The sequence below is a fragment of the Curcuma longa genome, chromosome 1, assembly GCF_044706935.1.
Source record: "Curcuma longa cultivar G26 ecotype Majalengka, Jawa Barat chromosome 1, ITB_CL_G26_1.1, whole genome shotgun sequence".
Classification (NCBI taxonomy): domain Eukaryota; kingdom Viridiplantae; phylum Streptophyta; class Magnoliopsida; order Zingiberales; family Zingiberaceae; genus Curcuma; species Curcuma longa.
Genome location: NC_133861.1, coordinates 21,769,330 through 21,789,099, shown reverse-complemented (window position 1 = coordinate 21,789,099; position 19,770 = coordinate 21,769,330). Strand labels below are relative to the sequence as shown.

Genomic DNA, 19,770 nt, shown 5'->3' with positions numbered 1-19,770 from the left:
CTGTTTACTTGGAGGTGTAGAAAGTAGTACTTACTTTATCAAAAATTTAGGTTGAACGGAAAAAGTATGCATTTACCTCTTCTTCTTCTTCTCTATTTCTTTTACGCTATGTTTGGATGGAGTGAGAGAAAGTTCATTAACTAAAAGGAAAAGGAGGGAAAGGAAGGGGAAGGGAAGTATTTATGTCTTTTTTATTTGGGAGAAAGTGAAAGTTGATTAATGTAACATGTGTTACCTTGTTTGAGAGGAAAGGAAAGAGAATGAAAGTTAAATATATAAAATTATAAAAATATCCTTACTTCTTAAAAGAAATCAATATGTGAAAAAAATGTATAGCTCATTCAATCGATGTAAGATTTTTCTTGTCAAAATCACTTTGTGAGACCAATTAAAATTAATATTTATAATTTAAATAAATAAATAAATTTTAAAAAATAATGAGTAGACATACAATAAGTATATGAAATATAAAATCTGTATACTTTGGTACGACAAAAGATAAATTAGTATTTATATATATATTTCTATAGAAATTTACTGATGTAAGAAATTAAAGGAGTGAAAAGATCTATGCTCATGTAAGAAATTAAAGAGAAATATAAAAAATTTAAAAAATAAAAAATAAATTAAATAAGTTATGTAAGAATTAATATTTTAAAATAAAAATACAATTGGAACAAATAATATTTAGAGTTGTCTTCCCTTTTATTACATCCCAAATTGGAGTGTAATAAAATCTTCCTTTTAATTTCATGGATAAGTAAGATTAAAACTTACCCTTCCTTATCGTTCTCTCCTCTTCCCTCCTTTCCAAATAAGGCTCAAAGTTTCTTTCCCCTTATTTACCCTTCTCATTCCCTCACATCCTCCCAAACAAAACGTAAATATCAAATATACATTGACTAATTCTAAGATAGACAGTTCGATGTCATATTCTGTCTATCAAATAAATTTAGAAAATGAAGCAACTCTCGATGTGATGTCTAATTTATTACTAATTGTTCAAATATCACGTATATATACTATATACTATACTGGTGGCACCGATATCTTCTTCTATGTTGCACCCATCGCTCCAACCGTCTTTGATGTTTTATGCATCAAACATCAAAAAGAAATATAAATTTAAAAAAATTATAATTGACTTTTCTCTCTGAAATGTTCATATATATATATATATATATATATATATATATATATATATATATATATATATATATAATTCTGTTTTCTCTTGACTTTGCCCTCAAAATTCTTAATTAAAGAAATAATAAAACAACATTTTGTTGTAATTATAATTGAAGTCTATCACGCACAATTAGAATACAATTCCAGATCTTTACATCTGCATCAGATTTAGCACTTCTGCTCGATAATATTCTCCGAATCACCAACGAAGCACTACTACTACTCCACCACCACCACCACCACCACCACCACACCCTCCCTCCTCCTCCTGCTTATAAGACTCCACCAGTCATGGCGACAGCCAACCCACAGCAGCCCGCCCCAACCGCCATGGCTTCCGGTTCCTCGTCGACGCGCAGCAGGCTGCCGGCGGAGGCATGGAGCAAGGAGGAGAACAAGCGGTTCGAGGTGGCGCTGGCGCGCTACGGCGAGGGCACCCCCGACCGCTGGGGGCGCGTCGCCCGCGCCGTCGGCGGCGGGAAATCCGTCGACCAAGTGGTGCGCCACTACGAGCGCCTCCTCGACGACATCGAGCTCATCGAGACGACCGCCGAGCCGTTCTACCACTACCCCACCACCTACAACGCAGGCCGCCGCGGTGGCGGCGGCGCCGGCGGCGACCAGGAGCAAAGGTGGCCGTTAAATATATATCCTACCACAATTAATTGCTCATGATCTTGAGCTTTTCGTTAATTCACAAATTAGCTAGCTTGCGATAAATTTCTCTCTCACATATATTGATCATATATATTCTGTTAAAACCATCAAAATTCATCTTAATTAAAACATATGGAGATTAAATCGGAGAAAATTATACTATGACAAGAAAAAAAATTTTAGAGAGAATCTTTGTGCATGGTTGGCTTTACGAAGAGGGAGACATGGAAAGTAACCCTCACATGATATCTAATCCATTAGGTTAATTATACTTATGGATAAGCTACATATATCATTAGCATCATAGATTCCACTCATCATGCATGTTCACGTGCATGCACTTTGTGTTGCATACTAGCTAGATGTATATATATATTCTCCCTTGTTTTCTTAATTTGGTGCATTTTTAATATCTTAATGAGTTCTCATAGATTTGGTGTTTCCAATTATGGCAGGCTGAGGATCTTGAAGATCTAGCAGGTGAAGTAGAATCTGAGTGTCCATGTAGTGTCATGGGCATGTAGTTAATCTTAATTAGTGGTGCTGATGTAGTAGTATTTGATCAGTATAAATATGTACTTGATCTGATGAAAAATAAAAGAATTGTGTTCTATGTATGTTCCGACAATGATGGTTTCGATGCACAAAGCTAGAACGAAGAGGAGCTCCATGCGATTTTATGGATGATTTCGATGGACAGAACTAGTTAGCTAGCACGAAAAAAAGTCATCTTAGAATCCTATGAAGCTTTCATATTCCATTGTTATGGATTGATATACCCTAATCAAGAAAGTCAAGGTCTGAGTCATGGTGAAGTTAACACGTCGGATACAATGTTCGACTTCGAGACCGATCGACTTTGACTCAATGCCTGATTCCGAGACCGATTGATTCCAACTCAATGCCCGACTTCGTGACCAACTTGGCTCAATGCACGATCCTGTGACGAACCCAACATCCGATTCCCTGTCCAACTGGCTCTACTCTTGATTGACTTTGTGATCTCCAAGATAGAGGTTGACTCCTCGGTCAACTCAATCTCGTCGAGTCAGCACTCCCGCCCAAGTAGCCTCACTCCATTGTTACTACCTCCCTCATTCTCTTACTTATCTTGCCGGACCGCCACTTGAACGACACGTGGAACAGTAAATTATCTAACAATAGATCACCTACCCCATTAATACAGCATGACCATGTTTAGTACTAAGCATGAATGATGGTAATGGGACCCTCAACCACCACGACGATGGGATAGTCGTCTAACCGTAGATGTGACTTCTCCTCTTATAACTCCATATAATAACCCAACTTTTTGCGGGCGCAGGAACGCATACACATATGAAAACTCTTCTCCCCCCATTACTTTCCAAATTCCCGCATGGCCTGTTCTTCTTCTTCATCTCTCGTTAGTGAATGGATTTGAGCGTCTGAGTGACTGAGCTAGAGCACCTCCTAACCTCCTTTTTTACTCTCCTTCTCTTTGAAGCTCTATAGGGATATTATCTTCTCCAACCGCTCGTGGGATCTGTACGACGACTTCGTCAATGAAGAAGCCTGATGTCCGACGACTCATCCGAAGACGATCTCAAATAGAAATATCAACCATCTAGCTTTCTTCTGTTTCTCTTCCTTTAATTACTTATTGAAAATTTCTATGTGCTTATTTTGATATTTTTAAAGTTTTATTATCATGACATATATAGATGCAATTGGGTTAATTGTTTGGGCATAACTTTTGTTACATCATTCAAATCATATATAGTTGTTTGAATAATTAGATTATTCTTCTTTTTGAAGATGAATTTCTTCATGTCTAAGTAGAATCATTTTCGATCACTTACTCGAAGGTGGATTTCTTTGCAGTTATCTTCCCTCTTTTCTATTCTTAAAATTAAGTTCTCTAGCTATATATGTGGTAATTGGACCATCTAGTGGGAAGCCAACTACTAGCTACTTCATCGTCAACTTGTTCTTCCTCCCTTTCGGTGCCAATTTGATATCAAAGTCTAGCTTATAGAATTGCTAGGCTTCACAACCCCACCATAACCTTCCCTAAGCTCATGAATATGATTTGAATGACGGCACTAGCTAGCTAAGAAGACAAGTCAAGCTTCTCTAATAACGCTTTGCACCATATATGAAGGCCTTGAGACATGATGATTCTTATTAGAGCAATCGATTTTATTTTTAATAAAATAAGATAAAATTTATTATCATAAAAATCACTCATTTACCTCATTGGCACCAACGACGATTCTTCTAAAGTCATGTTAATCTCATTCAAAATAGCAAAATATGGAGAAAAAGGTGATACAATAAAAGTTAAGGAAAACTTTTTTATGATTTTAAAAAGAAACCCTTTGGTATTTTGGTTAAAAATTAATAATACAAAGGAACATTCGCACGGGCACATATAAATTGGATTATGTCAAAATACCCCCTAGAGTTTGAAAAATCTTACTGTCTACATCCTACCCCTAGTAGAACGGTGTCGACAGGTGTCCGAAGCCGACTGGTCAAAAGAGTCAGAGTGTGTCCGCAGCCTGACACCGAACTCCGCGATCCTCATGGTGGGGGTCATTCATCAAAACGTGGAGCCATCAACAGTTCGGTTCGATAGCCGAAGTCCACCGTCCACCGTCGTCCTTAAAAAAAATCTCTACACGGAGCACAGATTGAAAGACTCCTTTCAGTACCCACCAATAATGAAGCTTAGTTTCACCGAAATGGCGGTAGGGTGAGGTTTCGGGTATGTTTAACATGTTACCCTGCTCCAAGCAGCAAGCAGCCAACCCCACCTTTCCGCTCCGTTCTTCTTCGTCTTGGTTGCCGTTCGCTTCGCTGCCAAATGGAACCTCTCAAACCCCAAGCGGAAGATCCACCGTCGTCGACGAAGCTTCCCGATCGCCCTTCTCCCAATCGGCGAAGCCGCGGCGCGCCCGATCCCATGGTTTCCCCTGTTCTCCCCGATCGAGCGGAACCAGAGAGGGGAGCGTTTCGGGTAGGCGACATGGTCTGGGGCAAGCTCAAGGTCAGAACTTGGTGGCCGGGTAAGGTCGTCGTTGATCTCTCGTCGGAAATCGCTTCCGAGACCGAAGTCGTCGTTTCCTTCTTCGGCGACGCCGATAACGTTGCTTGGTTGGAGGCATCAAAAGTGATACCTTTCGAAGAGGACTTGCCGCGGATGCTGAGGCAGAATACCTCCGCTCGCTTCGTGAGAGCTGTCAAGGACGCCTTGGTTGAGACGGAGTATCGATTGATGTCGGAGTTGTTCTGTCGTTGCTCGACGAATTTGATCCTTGAAGGCGTTGGAAACTGTTCGATCCCTAATTATTCGCCTGAACAGTTCTGTAAGCGTCTGCTTGACGCTGCTAAAGATGCTTCAGGTGTTGATATGCTTGAGGTGGTGTTGCTGCGTTGTTGGGGTTTGGCTCTCCGACGACAGATTCAATTTCCGACCGACCTAGTGGAGAGTGATTACCCTCCATTGGATGATGCGGCCGTCGATGAGCTTCAACTGAAGGGCAAGGTGAATTATAGCAGGGCGGTGAAAGGGCCGCCGATCGCAGAGGCCTCAAATCACAAGAATAAAGAAAGGAGTGTTGCTGAACTTATTGCTGGAACAGATCCGGAAGTAGCAGAGTCACTTGAGAACATGGACAAAGTTTCTGCTTTTAACTTGTCAAGCACATCGCAATCATCCGAATCACCAGTGCCAAAGACGAAAGGTGAGAAAAGAAGATCTTTTGGTGTTAAGAATGATATTGAGCTGGATAAACCAAACTTGCCACAATTGTCATCTGAAGAACAAACGAAGAACGATGGTATTTTGTTTGAGAGGGAAAGGAGGTCTAGTGGGCGAGAACACAAAAGAAGCAAGTACTTGTCACCTCCCTATGCCAATGAAATTGATGTTAGACGCTCTTTTCCGACGAACTATGAAGTAGAGACAAACCCAATCAAAGCGACCGAAGGTTCGGAATCATCCTCTATCAAGTCCATTTGTCATGTGTCTAAGAAGGAAGATGATGAGATTCATGTTGTCTCTGATGGCAACCAGAGTTCTATGATTGCGGCCTTGACAATTCTACGATCTGTGGCAGTAAACCCTTTAAGTCCGAAGTTATTTCGATCGACCATCACACATAGTGACCTCTTCCAAAAGTTTAGAAGCTCCTTGTACTCCGGTGATGCTAATTTACAGAATGAATTGGGCAGGATGGAGCAACAATTTGCGCAGAACTCCACGGATAATAATGCGACAACAGAAGTCTCTACGTCAAAGAGGAACAAGAAAACCAGTTTGGCTAGTAATGAAGCTCCTACCATCAAAGGTGCTGATGCAACTGTTCCTATTGAAACAGGTAAAATTCAAAAGAGAAGGAAGATGAGGCATGGTGAAGCTGGTTCTGAAACTACGTTGGTCGGAGAAAATAGCAACGCAAACGGAACAAAAAGAGTCAACTTTTTGCAGGAGAAGGAAATGGGGAAGAGTAATGCTGATTCGCAGATCGACTTAAATAGCAATGCAACTGATGTAAGAACTCCAAGTATTGTTACTGGCACAGAGAGTATCAGTTCTCAAACTAAGACATCACCTGTTACCAAGTCTCCACTTCCATATGTGAGGAAGAGCCTTGAGAGGATGATTTCCAAGCTCAATGGGTTTGTGCCAGCTGAGAGTGAAGTAGGATCTTCCAACGGATTGAAGCCAGAGATGATAGACAATTTAGTTGCTGACATGGATGGCCTTCTGAAGAAAGTCAATAGGCTTCTTGAAGGACCTCCTGGTAACAAATAACCTTGCTACTGTTTCTATATTATGTCTGTCATTTGAGATCTTGTCATCTTTGGATCATGATCATTTCACTTCACAAAATAAATTCAAGATAATTAGAGTTTGCTTTTTAGTGATATATAAGGACTTGCTTTGCTCATGTGGGAGATTCCATAAATATAGTTCAGTACATTTTCTCAGAGTTTTCATGTGTTGGAATCTCTTAAGTGGTTCGGTGCAACTACATATTATTTCGATGTTTGAGCAAAGAGTTTAAGTTAAGACTTGCATTCCCCATTCCTCCTTAGCGATCCAACCGACTTGGGATGATTAAAATGCATATGGCTTTGTTGTGGAACTTGTTGTAAGAACTTCATTCAACAACTAATATGTTGTGGTATTTGTTGGTGAAAATCTTCATGATCTCAAGAATCTTGTCTCAGCAACATGATCTCAAGTACTTTTATATCAAACTATTCTTTATTAACTTTATAAAAATTATTTAAAATTTATTAAAATTATTTTAATTTGGTCTAAATCACTTTAATATTATTTAACAACTATTATATAATATTTTTAAAATTATTTTAAGTGATCTTGATCAAATTTGAATAATAAAAATATTTTAATATAACAATATTTTATGTAGAATAATTTTGTTGTTGATTTAGTATTTTTAGTGTACATAATAACTATAGTTATAATTGCTACACCATCATTGAAATAAAACTAATTAAGTTTAGTTTAAAAGTAATTAAGTCATTAAAATAGTTGTTCAATTGACTTTTATTTTTATAAGATCGAGATTATTTCATTTAGATATTATCGAACTCTAAATTTAAATTTATTTGATTTATTGATATTTTTATTTTTTTTAAAGATTATTTAATTAGTTATTCAGTTTGTCTATTTATTATAGATAAAAAATTTTATTTATAAATATAATTTATAAATTTTATTCATGAACAATTAATAATTTTTATTCTTAAATATTAATAAATTAAATATATATATTTAAATTTATTTATTTAATTTAATAAATTATTTAAATTTATTTATTTAATTAATTTTATATGGATTGAATGAATATAAATAAATAGTAGAATTGAATAGCCTCCTAAAATATATTTATATATTAGAAAATAATTAAAAAGTAGCGGTACAAATTATTCTATAGTTACTTTAATTTTTTAAAATCAAAATTAGGATCGTTTGGAATGCATTTATATATTTAAATTTTAATTTTAATAGAAAAATAATTATAAAGCATTTTTAAAAGTATAATTAGTAAATTGTTTTTTTATTTGTTCAATTATTTAAAAGTATGATTGGGTTTAAGTAGAGCAAAATTGTGTAATTATTTTGATCTAAATGATATATTTATATAATTGTTTTCAAATTTTAAGTTTGATCATATCTATATGGTTTTAAAAATTTATATTTTATGCAAAAAATGTTTTTTTACCATTAAATATTTAATATCTATTAGCCATTAAATATATATTTTTTTAAAATATTTAATTCAGGACAATAATTTCTCACTAAAAACAATAAAATTAAATTTATTTTAATAATATGATCAAATTGGGAGTCTACTCATTTAATTTGATTTTTTTTCCCTTCATTCTTCTATTTTGGTTTTTTTTATTCATGATAAATATCAAATAAAAAAGGAAAAAAAAAGATATTTTTTTGCGATCCGCATGGACGGCGAAGCATTAAGCACGTGAAGCTGCCCTTTCTCGAAGACGTTCAGTGGGCCCACCACCCTTCCCGGTGCGTCCACGTGGCATATGGATCAGTGACCGTCGATGCTATGGTCTCCACCACTCCCTTCTCCTCCTCGGCTCCCTCCTCCGCCGTCTCCGCCTCCTCACCGACCCATGGCGCTCCTCTGCCAGCTCCCTCACTCCTCCGTATGCTCCTCTTCCTTCGGCGGGCGCAGGAGCGATCGCTCGTCCTCGATTCGAGGTGGTGGCTCGCTCGTCCGACTCCCCAAGTGCTCGCCCCGCGCGAGGAAGGCGATCGCGAGGAAAAATCTCGTTAGGATCTCCGCAATGTCGAATGAGACTCCGTATAAGATGAATCTTAACGAGTACATGGTCACACTGGAGAGGCCGTTGGGCATCCGTTTCGCGCTCTCCACGGATGGAAGGATCTTCGTCCACTCGCTCATGAAAGGGGTATTATTCCGATCTTTGTCTTGGATTTGCTCCAGTGCTTGTTGAGGCATCAGAAATCGCGTGCCTCCTTGTTTATCTGTGGTGGGTTCTTGGGATCAGAAATAGTTTGAAGGCGATGATATCCTTCAGAATCTCAGATTATTTTTTAAAATCATTTTCCAAAAGCTACGTGAAGCCAGTGATGAGATACGATTAATTACGTTCATTCGTTGCCTTTGTAATTGACTTTCTTTTCTTGTTTTCCTTTCTTTCCGGAGTTGTTTACCTTTTTTTATTTGACTGGAATAGTTGGCTTTAAATCCTGAATTCTTGAGCCTGCTTTTTTTTTCTCGTTCATTTTTGTTTAAAGTAGTTGCTTCTTTTATCCGTAGGCTAAAAGCTCTATGTTTCCTATATTTATGTTTTCCCTTTGAAGGGTAATGCAGAAAAATCACGAATAGTAATGGTTGGTGACGCATTGAAGAAGGCAAATGGCGCGCCAGATGGTGGATTCACTGAAATAAAGGACTTCAAGGATGCAGAGTATGATATCCTACCATCTGTTTGCGCTTCATTATTGTTGAGCTCCTTCCTGTGGTTTGGCATCAAATGAAACCAAATTGTCAGATATAGTTCTATGAGTATCAAAGCATACATAATGTTTCAGGACTTAAACCATAATTGGTGTACTACATGACATGAATTAAATCCTTTATACCACTGTATATCCGATTATCATCAAAGCTTGAAATGCCTTTTGGTTTGGTATAAAAAAGACACCAATTCTGCTGGATATACTTTTTATATACTTTCTTTTTATGTTCAACTTCATGTACACTTAAAAGACTTGGGTCACTAGCATGTTTTCACAAAAAGACAAATATATTTTATCAAGAGCTGGATTTATGTTATGTTGAAACTTGAATAACAGGGATAAAATAGATAATCACATGATTTTCTTCATACTGTTTTAGTCACTAGAGAATTTTAGAATTGCGCATAATTTTCCTTTTGATACGAAAAGTACATTTAATTATTGATATCCTTGCAAAGATGCCTTTTAGTTGGATCAACATCAAATTAGTTCATAGGCGGACAATATTTTTTGAGAATCACAACCTAGTATCATAGGCTTGTTTTTAACCCCACTCACTCGTGCAACACTTAAGATACTTATCCCCACAAAGGCTTCACACAAGAAAAGCTAAAAGAGATTGAGAGGGCTTGAGAGAGTAGTAAGTGAGGAGGTTTTTTAGTTCTGAGGATGATCACAAAGGAAGATAAAGGAGACATTTATAAGCATCTTCCTTATGAATAGACAGCTAGGATAATATTGATTCGACAGTGTACAATATGTGTCTAGAAATCTTGTATAAAACATTTGATGCTGAGAAAATCCTATTGAAATATTTAGAATAATGGATCATTGGTCAAGATCATGGGCTAATAGGGTGGGCTAAACAGTGAATCAAGAAGTTTTCTTGGGCTTGAAAATTGGTGGGTTGTGACACTAGTCCCTAAAATTTCACTTCAACAAGATGTAGGTAAACAAATTTAATGGAATAATAATTTGTGTCTTTATATCATTAGTGAGCTAGAATTTTCATAGTCATCATATTATATTAGAATCATAACTCATGCTATCTATGCTACTGATTTTACTCACTTGACATTCTAACTGAAATAAAAAATTTCTTTCTGATGTGGAAAGTTGAAGAATGGCCATCATCATTCTCTCTTTACTCTATATTTTAATGCCACATGTAATATGAGAGCTTCAAAACAAGTTGTTTGTGGATGTCAAGAAAAATGGCTCTTTAATTTATCTTTAAAATCCACATGAAAGTTCAGAGTTTGGAAGAATGTTTAGCATACATCGAGTTACAAAACAGGTTAACGTTTCAGTCTTTAATGATGACCTCTTTCTGTTGATTGTCATTTTTCTTCCAGGATGATGCTCAAGAACAATAAAGGATCTTTTAGTCTTGTACTTGAAAGACCATTTTCTCCTTACCCAATTCAACATCTTCACCCAAGTGCTGTTTACCATACCTTGTTTAACAAAGGCCAAGTAGCATTTGCTACTTGGAATAAAAATGTCTTGGCAAAAGATCTGTATTCAGATTCTGAGGCAAATGGGAAATCTGGCTTTGCCATATTCTCAGCAAAGTTTCTACAATCAGAAGGATGGATGCTTTTATCCAGTCAGGGATCTGTTAATTCCCTATTGCAGAGCCATAGCCACCCTTTAGCTAAACATGCCCATGAACTTATAAGTACTCTTTCTGAGGAAGAGCAGGGAGAATGGGCTTATGGTAGTTTTCCGCTCGAGGAATATATCAAAGCACTTGATCGAGCAAAAGGCGAGTTGTATTATAACCATTCACTTGGCATGCAATTTAGCAGGGTAATAAAAAAATTTCAATACCATTTCTTTCAGTATTAAGTGGTCTCTTTGTTACTTGTTCCTCATTTATATAGATGCTTAATACCATTCCATGAATTTTACTGGTGCTCAATCACCAGTGACTCAAAGTTATAAAATCCTAATTTTGTTGATTCATATAGAGACAGAAACAATGCATGGTTCACTTCTGAGTAGTTTTAAAAATCTATAGTATTACATACCTTCTCAAGTATAAGCAGATGCCAGATGCATGTGTGAAACTCCATTCTTCTTCTAACAGGAAGCATACCCATTATTCATCGTGAATCAGAAATTGAACAAATACAACTAGGCTACATGCAAGGCATCATAGATCCAGTTCCTTTAAGTTTTTCCACAATGTATCCTATCAACATGTGAATGTAACCATCCATGCAGTTTAAACCATTAGCTAACAAAGATAATCATGTTTCACTCTTAGCTTTGTGTCTGAGAAATCATACACATTCACCATGACACAAATGTATAAATTTGCTTGTCTCTAGAGATAAACAAATTGTCCTGTTATGAAATTGTATGAAATTAGGATTACTTTGAAATTTCTTGATAAATGTAGAAACAGAAACAATGCCTTGACTTGCTAAATATCTAAAACCTAGGTCATGCAAAATTGATCTTTGAAAGATTCATAAGCGAAAAATTCATTCTTTTGGTCTTCTAGAAAGTCAATAACAACCATTTGACCAGAATATCATGTGTATAGAGCTCATGGACAGTAAAGTCCATGTAGCCAGCCCCAAATAGTTAGGATAATCTATAAGATTTATGGAACTTCATATGCTTACAGTTATGCTTAGAATTTGAGATACCTCAACAAAAAAAAAAGGGCATTCTGTTTTTATAATGATAAAACTTAAAATTCCAAACAATTTAGCATCAATCATTTAATTTGGCATCTCAAACATCAAGGTCCTTGTTTCTGATATTCATTGCTGAATATGTGATCGGTTCTACCATTGTCCAGATTACAGATAGTATATACGTTGGTTCATGCATACAAACAGAAACGGATGTGCAGGCACTGGCAAAAATTGTAAGTAATATTTCCATGATTTGTTTTTTTTTCTTGTCATTCACTTAGTGCTGATTGTCTGTATGTTAACCATCAAAACTTGGAAATTCTATGCCTTACAAAATTTGTTTTATTAGAATGAAAAACTGAACAAAACAATAATCTTTCAGAAGTTAGTTCCACATATCATGATCGTAAACATAACTGCCAATGCTCATTAACTTTTTGAAACATTAGGGATATTGAAATGAACATAATAAGTATTTACAGGCATACTTGATGCAAACTTCTCAGTAATATATACAAACCCACCAATAATAAACTGTTGCTGCTTACATTTTTATCACCAAATACTTGTTTTAAACAAACATACATTTCCAAGCCTTGCTTGGGGGAAGCTGGTCAATTCTCATCCGGGTGATACTAAGTAAGAAGGCATTATTCTTGGCTTGCCAGACAAATCAAGTTTGTCATGACCAAGTGAAGTCTCTTAGTCATTAGTTTCTCTTGAATATGTTTAGGTGGTATATCAATTTACATTGGTGAAATAGGCCATCTGAAGGACTGATAATGAATGTCAACTATGAAGTGTTACTTGACATTTAGAAAATTAAATGTTTTCTTGTTCATAACTCAGAATATGTTGCTTGCATTAGGCCAACAACATCAACTTATTGTTTCAATAAGCGTATCATTTCTTGTAGTCATTTGGCAAGGTGAATCAGTGTTTTTTTCTTAATAGTATTGCTCATAGAATATGTTGTTTGCATCAGGCCATCAACATCATTTATTATTTGCCAAGGTTCAAAATCTCGAGTCATGTCAAAGTTTCAATCTTTGGCTTGAACGATATTGTTTTAGTGTCATGTTGATATTTCGATGTATGGTGCCGGTAATGAATTGAAGTTAAAGAAGGAAGGAGATGAAGCATAGGAAGGAGAGCATAGTTTTAAATCTTATACCATGCCTAGTGAAATAGTTAAAACATATCATTCTGGTAAATTACCAAAAATGGATATCACTCAGTACAGACAATGTCTTCTTCCTTTGCTTTATCTCATTTTTTCTTCAACTTCCAATTTGTCACTGACACCATACCTTGGAGCATTGACACGATATTAGAACAATATCTTTCTCATCAAAGACCAAAACTATGACACAATATGAGATTTTGAACCTTGATGTTGGTGGTATCGAGTTTATGTGATTTATTAAAATGATAAGTTTTGACCGTTTTGCCCTGACACACTGAGATTTCAAACCATGTTGTTTGCATAAGTGTATCAATTCCTGTAGTCATTTGGCAATCTAAGGTGAATTAGTATTTTTTTTCTCTTAATAGTGTTGCACACAGAATATGTTGTTTGCATTAGACCATGAACATCTCTTATTGTTTACATAAGCATATCATTTCTTGGAATATCATTCAGAAGGGAAACCTTGGCGTAATAGTAAAATTATTGCCGTGTGACTTAGTGGTCACGGGTTTAAGTCATGGAAACAACCTCTTGCAATGTAGAGTAAGGTTGCGTACAATAGATCCTTTCCTCAGGATCCCATATTGGCGGGAACTTCATGCACCGTGCCACCTTTTTTAGTTTAGGTGAATCTTCTAGGATGCTAGTCAGCTTAACAATCTATGTTACAAGATGTTTATCACACCATGTTTAGAATTATACTTTATTTTGTTAGGTCCAAGTTGTCATTTAATTTTTATCCTAGTCCCAGTTGATGTTAAATTCAATTAAAAGAACTAAATGCCATCTTGCATTTGTGTCATAGGATTAAGTCATGGAAACAACCTCTTGCAATGTAGAGTAAGGTTGCGTACAATAGAGCCCTTCCCCATAACCCCATATTGGCGGAGCTTCATGCACCGTGCCACCTTTTTTAGTTTAGGTGAATCTTCTAGGATGCTAGTCAGCTTAACAATCTATGTTACAAGATGTTTATCACACCATGTTCAGAATTATACTTTATTTTGTTAGGTCCAAGTTGTCATTTAATTTTTATCCTAGTCCCAGTTGATGTTAAATTCAATTAAAAGAACTAAATGCCATCCTGCATTTGTGTCACATGTGCTAATGTAGAATTTTGTTGCAAGTCCATCCAAAAGTAATGAGTTTACTATCCTAGTTAGTTGATAATTATATGGATGTCTTCATTGACAAAGTGATTAACTGCTGTAAATTAAATATTTTCCTGTCGATCTGGTGTTTCAATCCATAACATTATTGTTTAGGAGATCACCCAATGAAAAAAACAAATTAGGATCCTCACCAGGATAGTCTATTTGATTATTTTTTTTTAAAAAAAATTTAACAATCAAATTGTTATATATGAAAAATGGAATTAGGTAGACAAGGAGCAGAGTAATTTTTTGGTTCCAAATCCATGAAGCTAGGTTTTGGTTCTCAATAATAGGGTTCCAATCTGGTTCATTCAGATAAAGTAAGCTTTTGCATTCAATTAATAAAAAATAAACATAAATTGGGGTAAAATCCACATGGACCAAACCTTGTGAATCCCCTTGTTTTTAGAACAAACTATGTGGATATTAGTTTATCGTATTGAGTTTGGTTTTGCATAGTAGTGTTAGAAATTCTGGAAAAGTGTATTTGGGTGGGGAAGTGTCTTCAAGTACATCTTGATTTCATGGATGCTAACACTTCCTATACAGATCTACCGAGGGTTATATTCAGATACATAAGGATGAGATAAAAGGGCTCTGTGTAGGACCACCCATAGAGGTGCATAAGCATGATGACTGGAGATCTAATTCTATCTTTCTGGAATGTTAGGCCTACACTGTCTGGCTCTTTTGTTTAATTCTTTTGTAACTTGTCATTGTTTTTTTTTTAAAATTTCTGCAGTTAATCTTTGATTATTCTACCATGATTCATCTTTCTATTTGCATTGCCAAAAACCATAGGTATTTGTCTTGTTTATCGAGGATCTTGTTTTTGCTGACCTCTGCATGGAATATTTTGTTCATCATAATGCTTTGTTATATGGGTTTCTTGCATCTGGAATAGTTTCTGTTCAAACAATTTGGGGGTGTTTGCATGTGCATTTGAGCAACATTATGCTACTCTGCTATCTAGGCACTTTAGGTGGATTTTTTAAAATTTACAATGAATAATAATATTTGGATGCCTCCTCAGGGCATCACTGCTGTTCTAAATTTCCAAAGTGACATTGAGCGTGCTAATTGGGGAATCAATTCAGCATCCATCAATGACTTCTGTCGTCAAAACAACATATTAATGGTTAACTATCCTATAAGGTACGTGTTAAGTTAACATTGCTTATCAACTTTAAACCTTCATGTGATTTGGTCTTCCTCCCACTAAGAGTTTTTATGTCTGAATGCATATGATAGATGCTTTTGTATAAACATGAACAAGTGATGATCTAAAAAGTTTCAACTTGGATGTTTTACTTAAACATTGTAACATCTTTCGTTGCTCTCGGCAATCTGTTACAGCATGATGCTTTGTTAGACTAATCTGTGCATTTAGGAAGGTTTTCAAAAAAATTATGGAGATTTTTAACCTTTTATTTTATTCCCCTAAGTCTTTGATGTATTTTGTGTGACATTTTGCAGAGAAGTGGACTCTCTAGACCTGAGAAAGAAACTTCCATTCTGCGTAGGTCTTTTACTAAGACTTCTGAGGAAAAACTTCCGAATATTTGTTACATGTACGACAGGATTTGACAGATCACCAGCCTGTGTGATTGCCTATTTACACTGGATTCAAGATACTGCTCTCCATGCTGCACATAACTTTGTCACCGGATTGCACCCATGTAGACCTGATAGGTAAATATTTGGAAAACTACCATTCCAATGAATACACTTTTTCAGTTTCCCTTTAAAAGGATTCAAACTAAAGATTATGAATAAGAATTTGGCAGCAATTCAGCATCATGTGCTCCACTTGCTTATGCATCTAAAGTATTTCTGTCTTGTGATTCTAAAGCCTTATACATGTTACGTTTGATTCCAGAGCAGCAATTGTTTGGGCCACTTGGGATCTTATTGCAATGGTAGAAAATGGAAATCAAGGAGGACCTCCCACACACGCTGTCAATTTTGTATGGAGCAATGGATGTGGTGAGGTAGGCCACTTCTCGACATGAGCAGCAGACATTTCCTTCATATGTGCTTGTATTTTGCTTAATTATTATGTGGAATGATAACTCTGCTTAATTACCCCAACTCAACATAAATTGATTGCAGGGTGACGAGGTGTGCTTGGTTGGGGACTTCACTAACAATTGGAAAGATAATATTAAGGCTGTTTACAAGGGTGGATCGAAATTTGAAGTTGAACATAGACTTCGACATGGAAAGTATGTTTCATGTTCTTTATTATTGAGTATTTTGTTTCTTGATGAGTGCTCTTATAGGCACACAACCTTTGGAAAATCTGTTTCATTGGTCACTCATGTTTTATGTTAGATCTTGACAACATATATATAAAAATCTTATTCTACAAAATAACAGAAAATTATTAGGCAATAATTTCATCAAATTAAATATGGAAATTTTATGTTAATAAAAAGATGAAGAAGATAAAATCCAGAGCTAAGAAAATTGTGCTAAGGCAAGATTCTGTTCTTTCATGCAGGATAATGTAGCACTAATACCCCAAGATACAATGATGACAGCCTCTCTGCTGACATCAGGTAGTAGAGGTTCTGTCCTAATTTTGAAGAACCCCAAGCAACAAAAATAGAAAATATAGAAAATGGTGCTCACTTTGTATGGTGAGTTGATGCATTTATATAGAGGGTTTCCCCTGTGATAGAGATAAATTGTTGCTTGTCCATATGAACTGGATAGATAAAAAAAAGGATAATCCAATACACGAAGCTCTCATTAATGCAGGGTCATGGAGAAAGATCTATTGTACGCGACCTTACCTTGCTTTACAAGAGATTATTTCCAAGACTCGAACTCATGACCTCTAGGTCACACGGATAGATAATTATAATTGATATTCTGCGCGTCTTAAAATACGCGACTGTGCGCAACATCAGAATCTGGGCATCTGAAAAAATTTTGGATGCCTGGAACAGTAAATAGTATCATTTTATTTTTTTAATTTTTTATTGGCTTATGGTTAAGTCATTTAAGAATTTTCTTTTAGGGTTTAGGGGTTGGGTTATAGTATTAAATAAAAAAAATTTAAAACAAAAATTATTTTTTGTTTATTTTTTTGACTTACGATTAAGCCATTTAAGATTTTCCCTTTAGGGTTTAGAGGTTGGGTTATAGTATTAAACACAAAAAATTTTAAAATGAATTTTATTTATTTATTTTTTGGCTGGTTAAGCATTTAAGATTTTTCTTTTAGGATTTAGGGGTTGAGTTATAGTATTAAACACAAAAATTTTTTTAAAATGAAAATAAAAAAAAATATTTACTGTTCCAGGCACCCGGATTTCTTTCGGACATCTCGATTATGATATTGTGCACAGTCGCATGTTTTAAGGCGTGTAGGATATCACTTCTCATTAGATAATATTCATCCATAATTTGAATAAAATCTAAAGCTGAACAGTAATTACTTGATCTAGTGGTCACGGGTTCGAATCTTGGAAACAGCTTCACAAAGCAGGATAAGACTGCGTACAATAGACTCTTATCCAGAACTCTACATTGATGGGAGCTTCGTACACTGGATTGCTCTTTTTATTTGAATAAAATCTAAACCATATCTATCCAATTAATTTGATAAAATTATTTTTAAAATAAATAAATTTAAATTCAAAAAATAAAATAAAATAATGAAACCTTTTGAGTTTCAGAAACCTAACCTTTGATGACTACGATACCCATATATTTTTGCTCTTTTTTATTTTACTTGAAATGTGTCAATCGCTTGATAAGTTGTGTTTTCTTTCTCAGATATCACTATAAGTTCATTGTTAATGGACAATGGAGACACTCAACAGCATTGCCTGTCGAATCAGATGAACGTGGGAATGTAAACAATGTCATCAGGGTTGGCGACGTAGCTAGGATCAGACCTGCTCCTTCGCACCTACAGATCAAGGTAGTCTTCATCTGGGATTTTCTTGGGCTTTAACTGTCCGAATTAATGCTCTTAGTTATCATCTGATTCTTTTCTTTATGAGCAGTTTTATGCATATTATTTTATATGTTGCATAAATTCAGTTCCTTCTTGCAAGGGGTTATTATAAGCACGTTTGTAGCTCCCATTCATCTATTGTTAAAGTTAATCAAAACAGACATCAGCATACTTCCTCATCTACTTTTCATGTTGTTCATGATAAAATTTGCAGGATCGGACGTCCGTGAAGGTAATTGAAAGACCATTGACAGAGGACGAGCGGTTCATGTTGGCATTTGCAGCAAGGCGCATTGCATTTTCCATTTGCCCTATTAGACTTGCTCCCAAGTAAATACACGACCCTTCTTCCTTTATCTTGTTTGGCATTCATGGTTATATATCTAAAGAACACCATGTTTTAAAGGATTGTTTGTTGCTTGTTCTACTAATAAATATGGTAGGCTGCTGGCCTTCCTTTTCCTTCAAAGGATAGTGTGTATGCTTCATAACTTTTCCCTTTTTATCATACTCGCAAATCCCCAATCAACAGGGTCAATATGATGAACTCTTTTTGAATGGCCAAGTCAATTTGATCGATCCTATTAACTTACTTGATTCAATTGTATTGATTATTTAATCTGAGCAACTGATATGACTAAATTTGACAGTCAAGTGATTCATATTTTTAACTGCAATTTGTATTCTTTTAAAATAATTTGTATTTTCAAACTTGTAAATGAACGTATAACACGTGATTTTCGAGAACAGTAGATTTGTTTAAAATTTTCTTTTTATTTTCCATCTCAAATAAGTCAAACTTTGTTTATTTTATTTTATTCTATTTTTTACATTTTTTTTGTTATAAACAATAAAAAAATCTCTTAAAATCCATACCTTTCGGTCTCATATTTTTTCTTATATATATATATTTTTAAAATAAATATTTTGTAATAATATATGTAATTAGGGATGAGTAAAAATTTGATTAAATTAAATTAATGAATCGATCAAATTTAAAAATTTAGTTTGATTATTTTTTTAAAAAAATTTGATTGAGTTTCGTTTTTAAAATTTCTTATTCGATTAAATTGAATAAATTAAATTAATTTAAAAAAATTATAAATTTTTAAGTAAGTAAATTTATAAAATTTTAATTAATTAGTAAAATTTTTATAATATTTAAAAAATTTAATTATTTTGATTAATTTGATTGAAAATTAAATTAATCAATATTTTATTGATTCAGTTTGTTCGATTTTTATTTGAAAATTTGATCGGCTCGATTAATTTAAAAAAATTTAATTTAGTTCAATTTTAATTAATTTAGTTTGATTTAATTCGATTTTAATCGAATAACCAGTCCTATATGTAATGTTTGGTTAGCATCTATTGTAAATGATGCACGAAGACAAGAGAGTACAAGGCTCCATTGGCGATAATGTTCT

At 35.0% G+C, this 19,770-nt stretch overlaps 3 protein-coding genes across 3 annotated transcripts; all 3 read left to right on the top strand.

Moving 5' to 3' along the window:
* The first annotated feature begins 1,518 nt into the window (after positions 1-1,518).
* Positions 1,519-3,403, top strand: LOC141826144 (protein RADIALIS-like 4). Its single transcript, XM_074713395.1, has 2 exons — positions 1,519-1,820; positions 3,340-3,403. The coding sequence occupies exons 1-2, from the start codon at positions 1,519-1,521 to the stop codon at positions 3,401-3,403; spliced, it is 366 nt and encodes a 121-aa protein (XP_074569496.1).
* Positions 3,404-4,588: 1,185 nt separating this feature from the next.
* Positions 4,589-6,985, top strand: LOC141841437 (uncharacterized). Its single transcript, XM_074729617.1, has one exon. The coding sequence runs from the start codon at positions 4,694-4,696 to the stop codon at positions 6,644-6,646; it is 1,953 nt and encodes a 650-aa protein (XP_074585718.1). The 5' UTR covers positions 4,589-4,693; the 3' UTR covers positions 6,647-6,985.
* Positions 6,986-8,454: 1,469 nt separating this feature from the next.
* LOC141841512 (phosphoglucan phosphatase LSF1, chloroplastic) lies at positions 8,455-18,870 on the top strand. The gene is made up of 10 exons (XM_074729688.1): positions 8,455-8,805; positions 9,221-9,327; positions 10,735-11,191; positions 12,195-12,263; positions 15,407-15,528; positions 15,850-16,065; positions 16,253-16,364; positions 16,486-16,598; positions 18,160-18,307; positions 18,558-18,870. The coding sequence occupies exons 1-10, from the start codon at positions 8,506-8,508 to the stop codon at positions 18,675-18,677; spliced, it is 1,764 nt and encodes a 587-aa protein (XP_074585789.1). The 5' UTR covers positions 8,455-8,505; the 3' UTR covers positions 18,678-18,870.
* Positions 18,871-19,770: the final 900 nt, after the last annotated feature.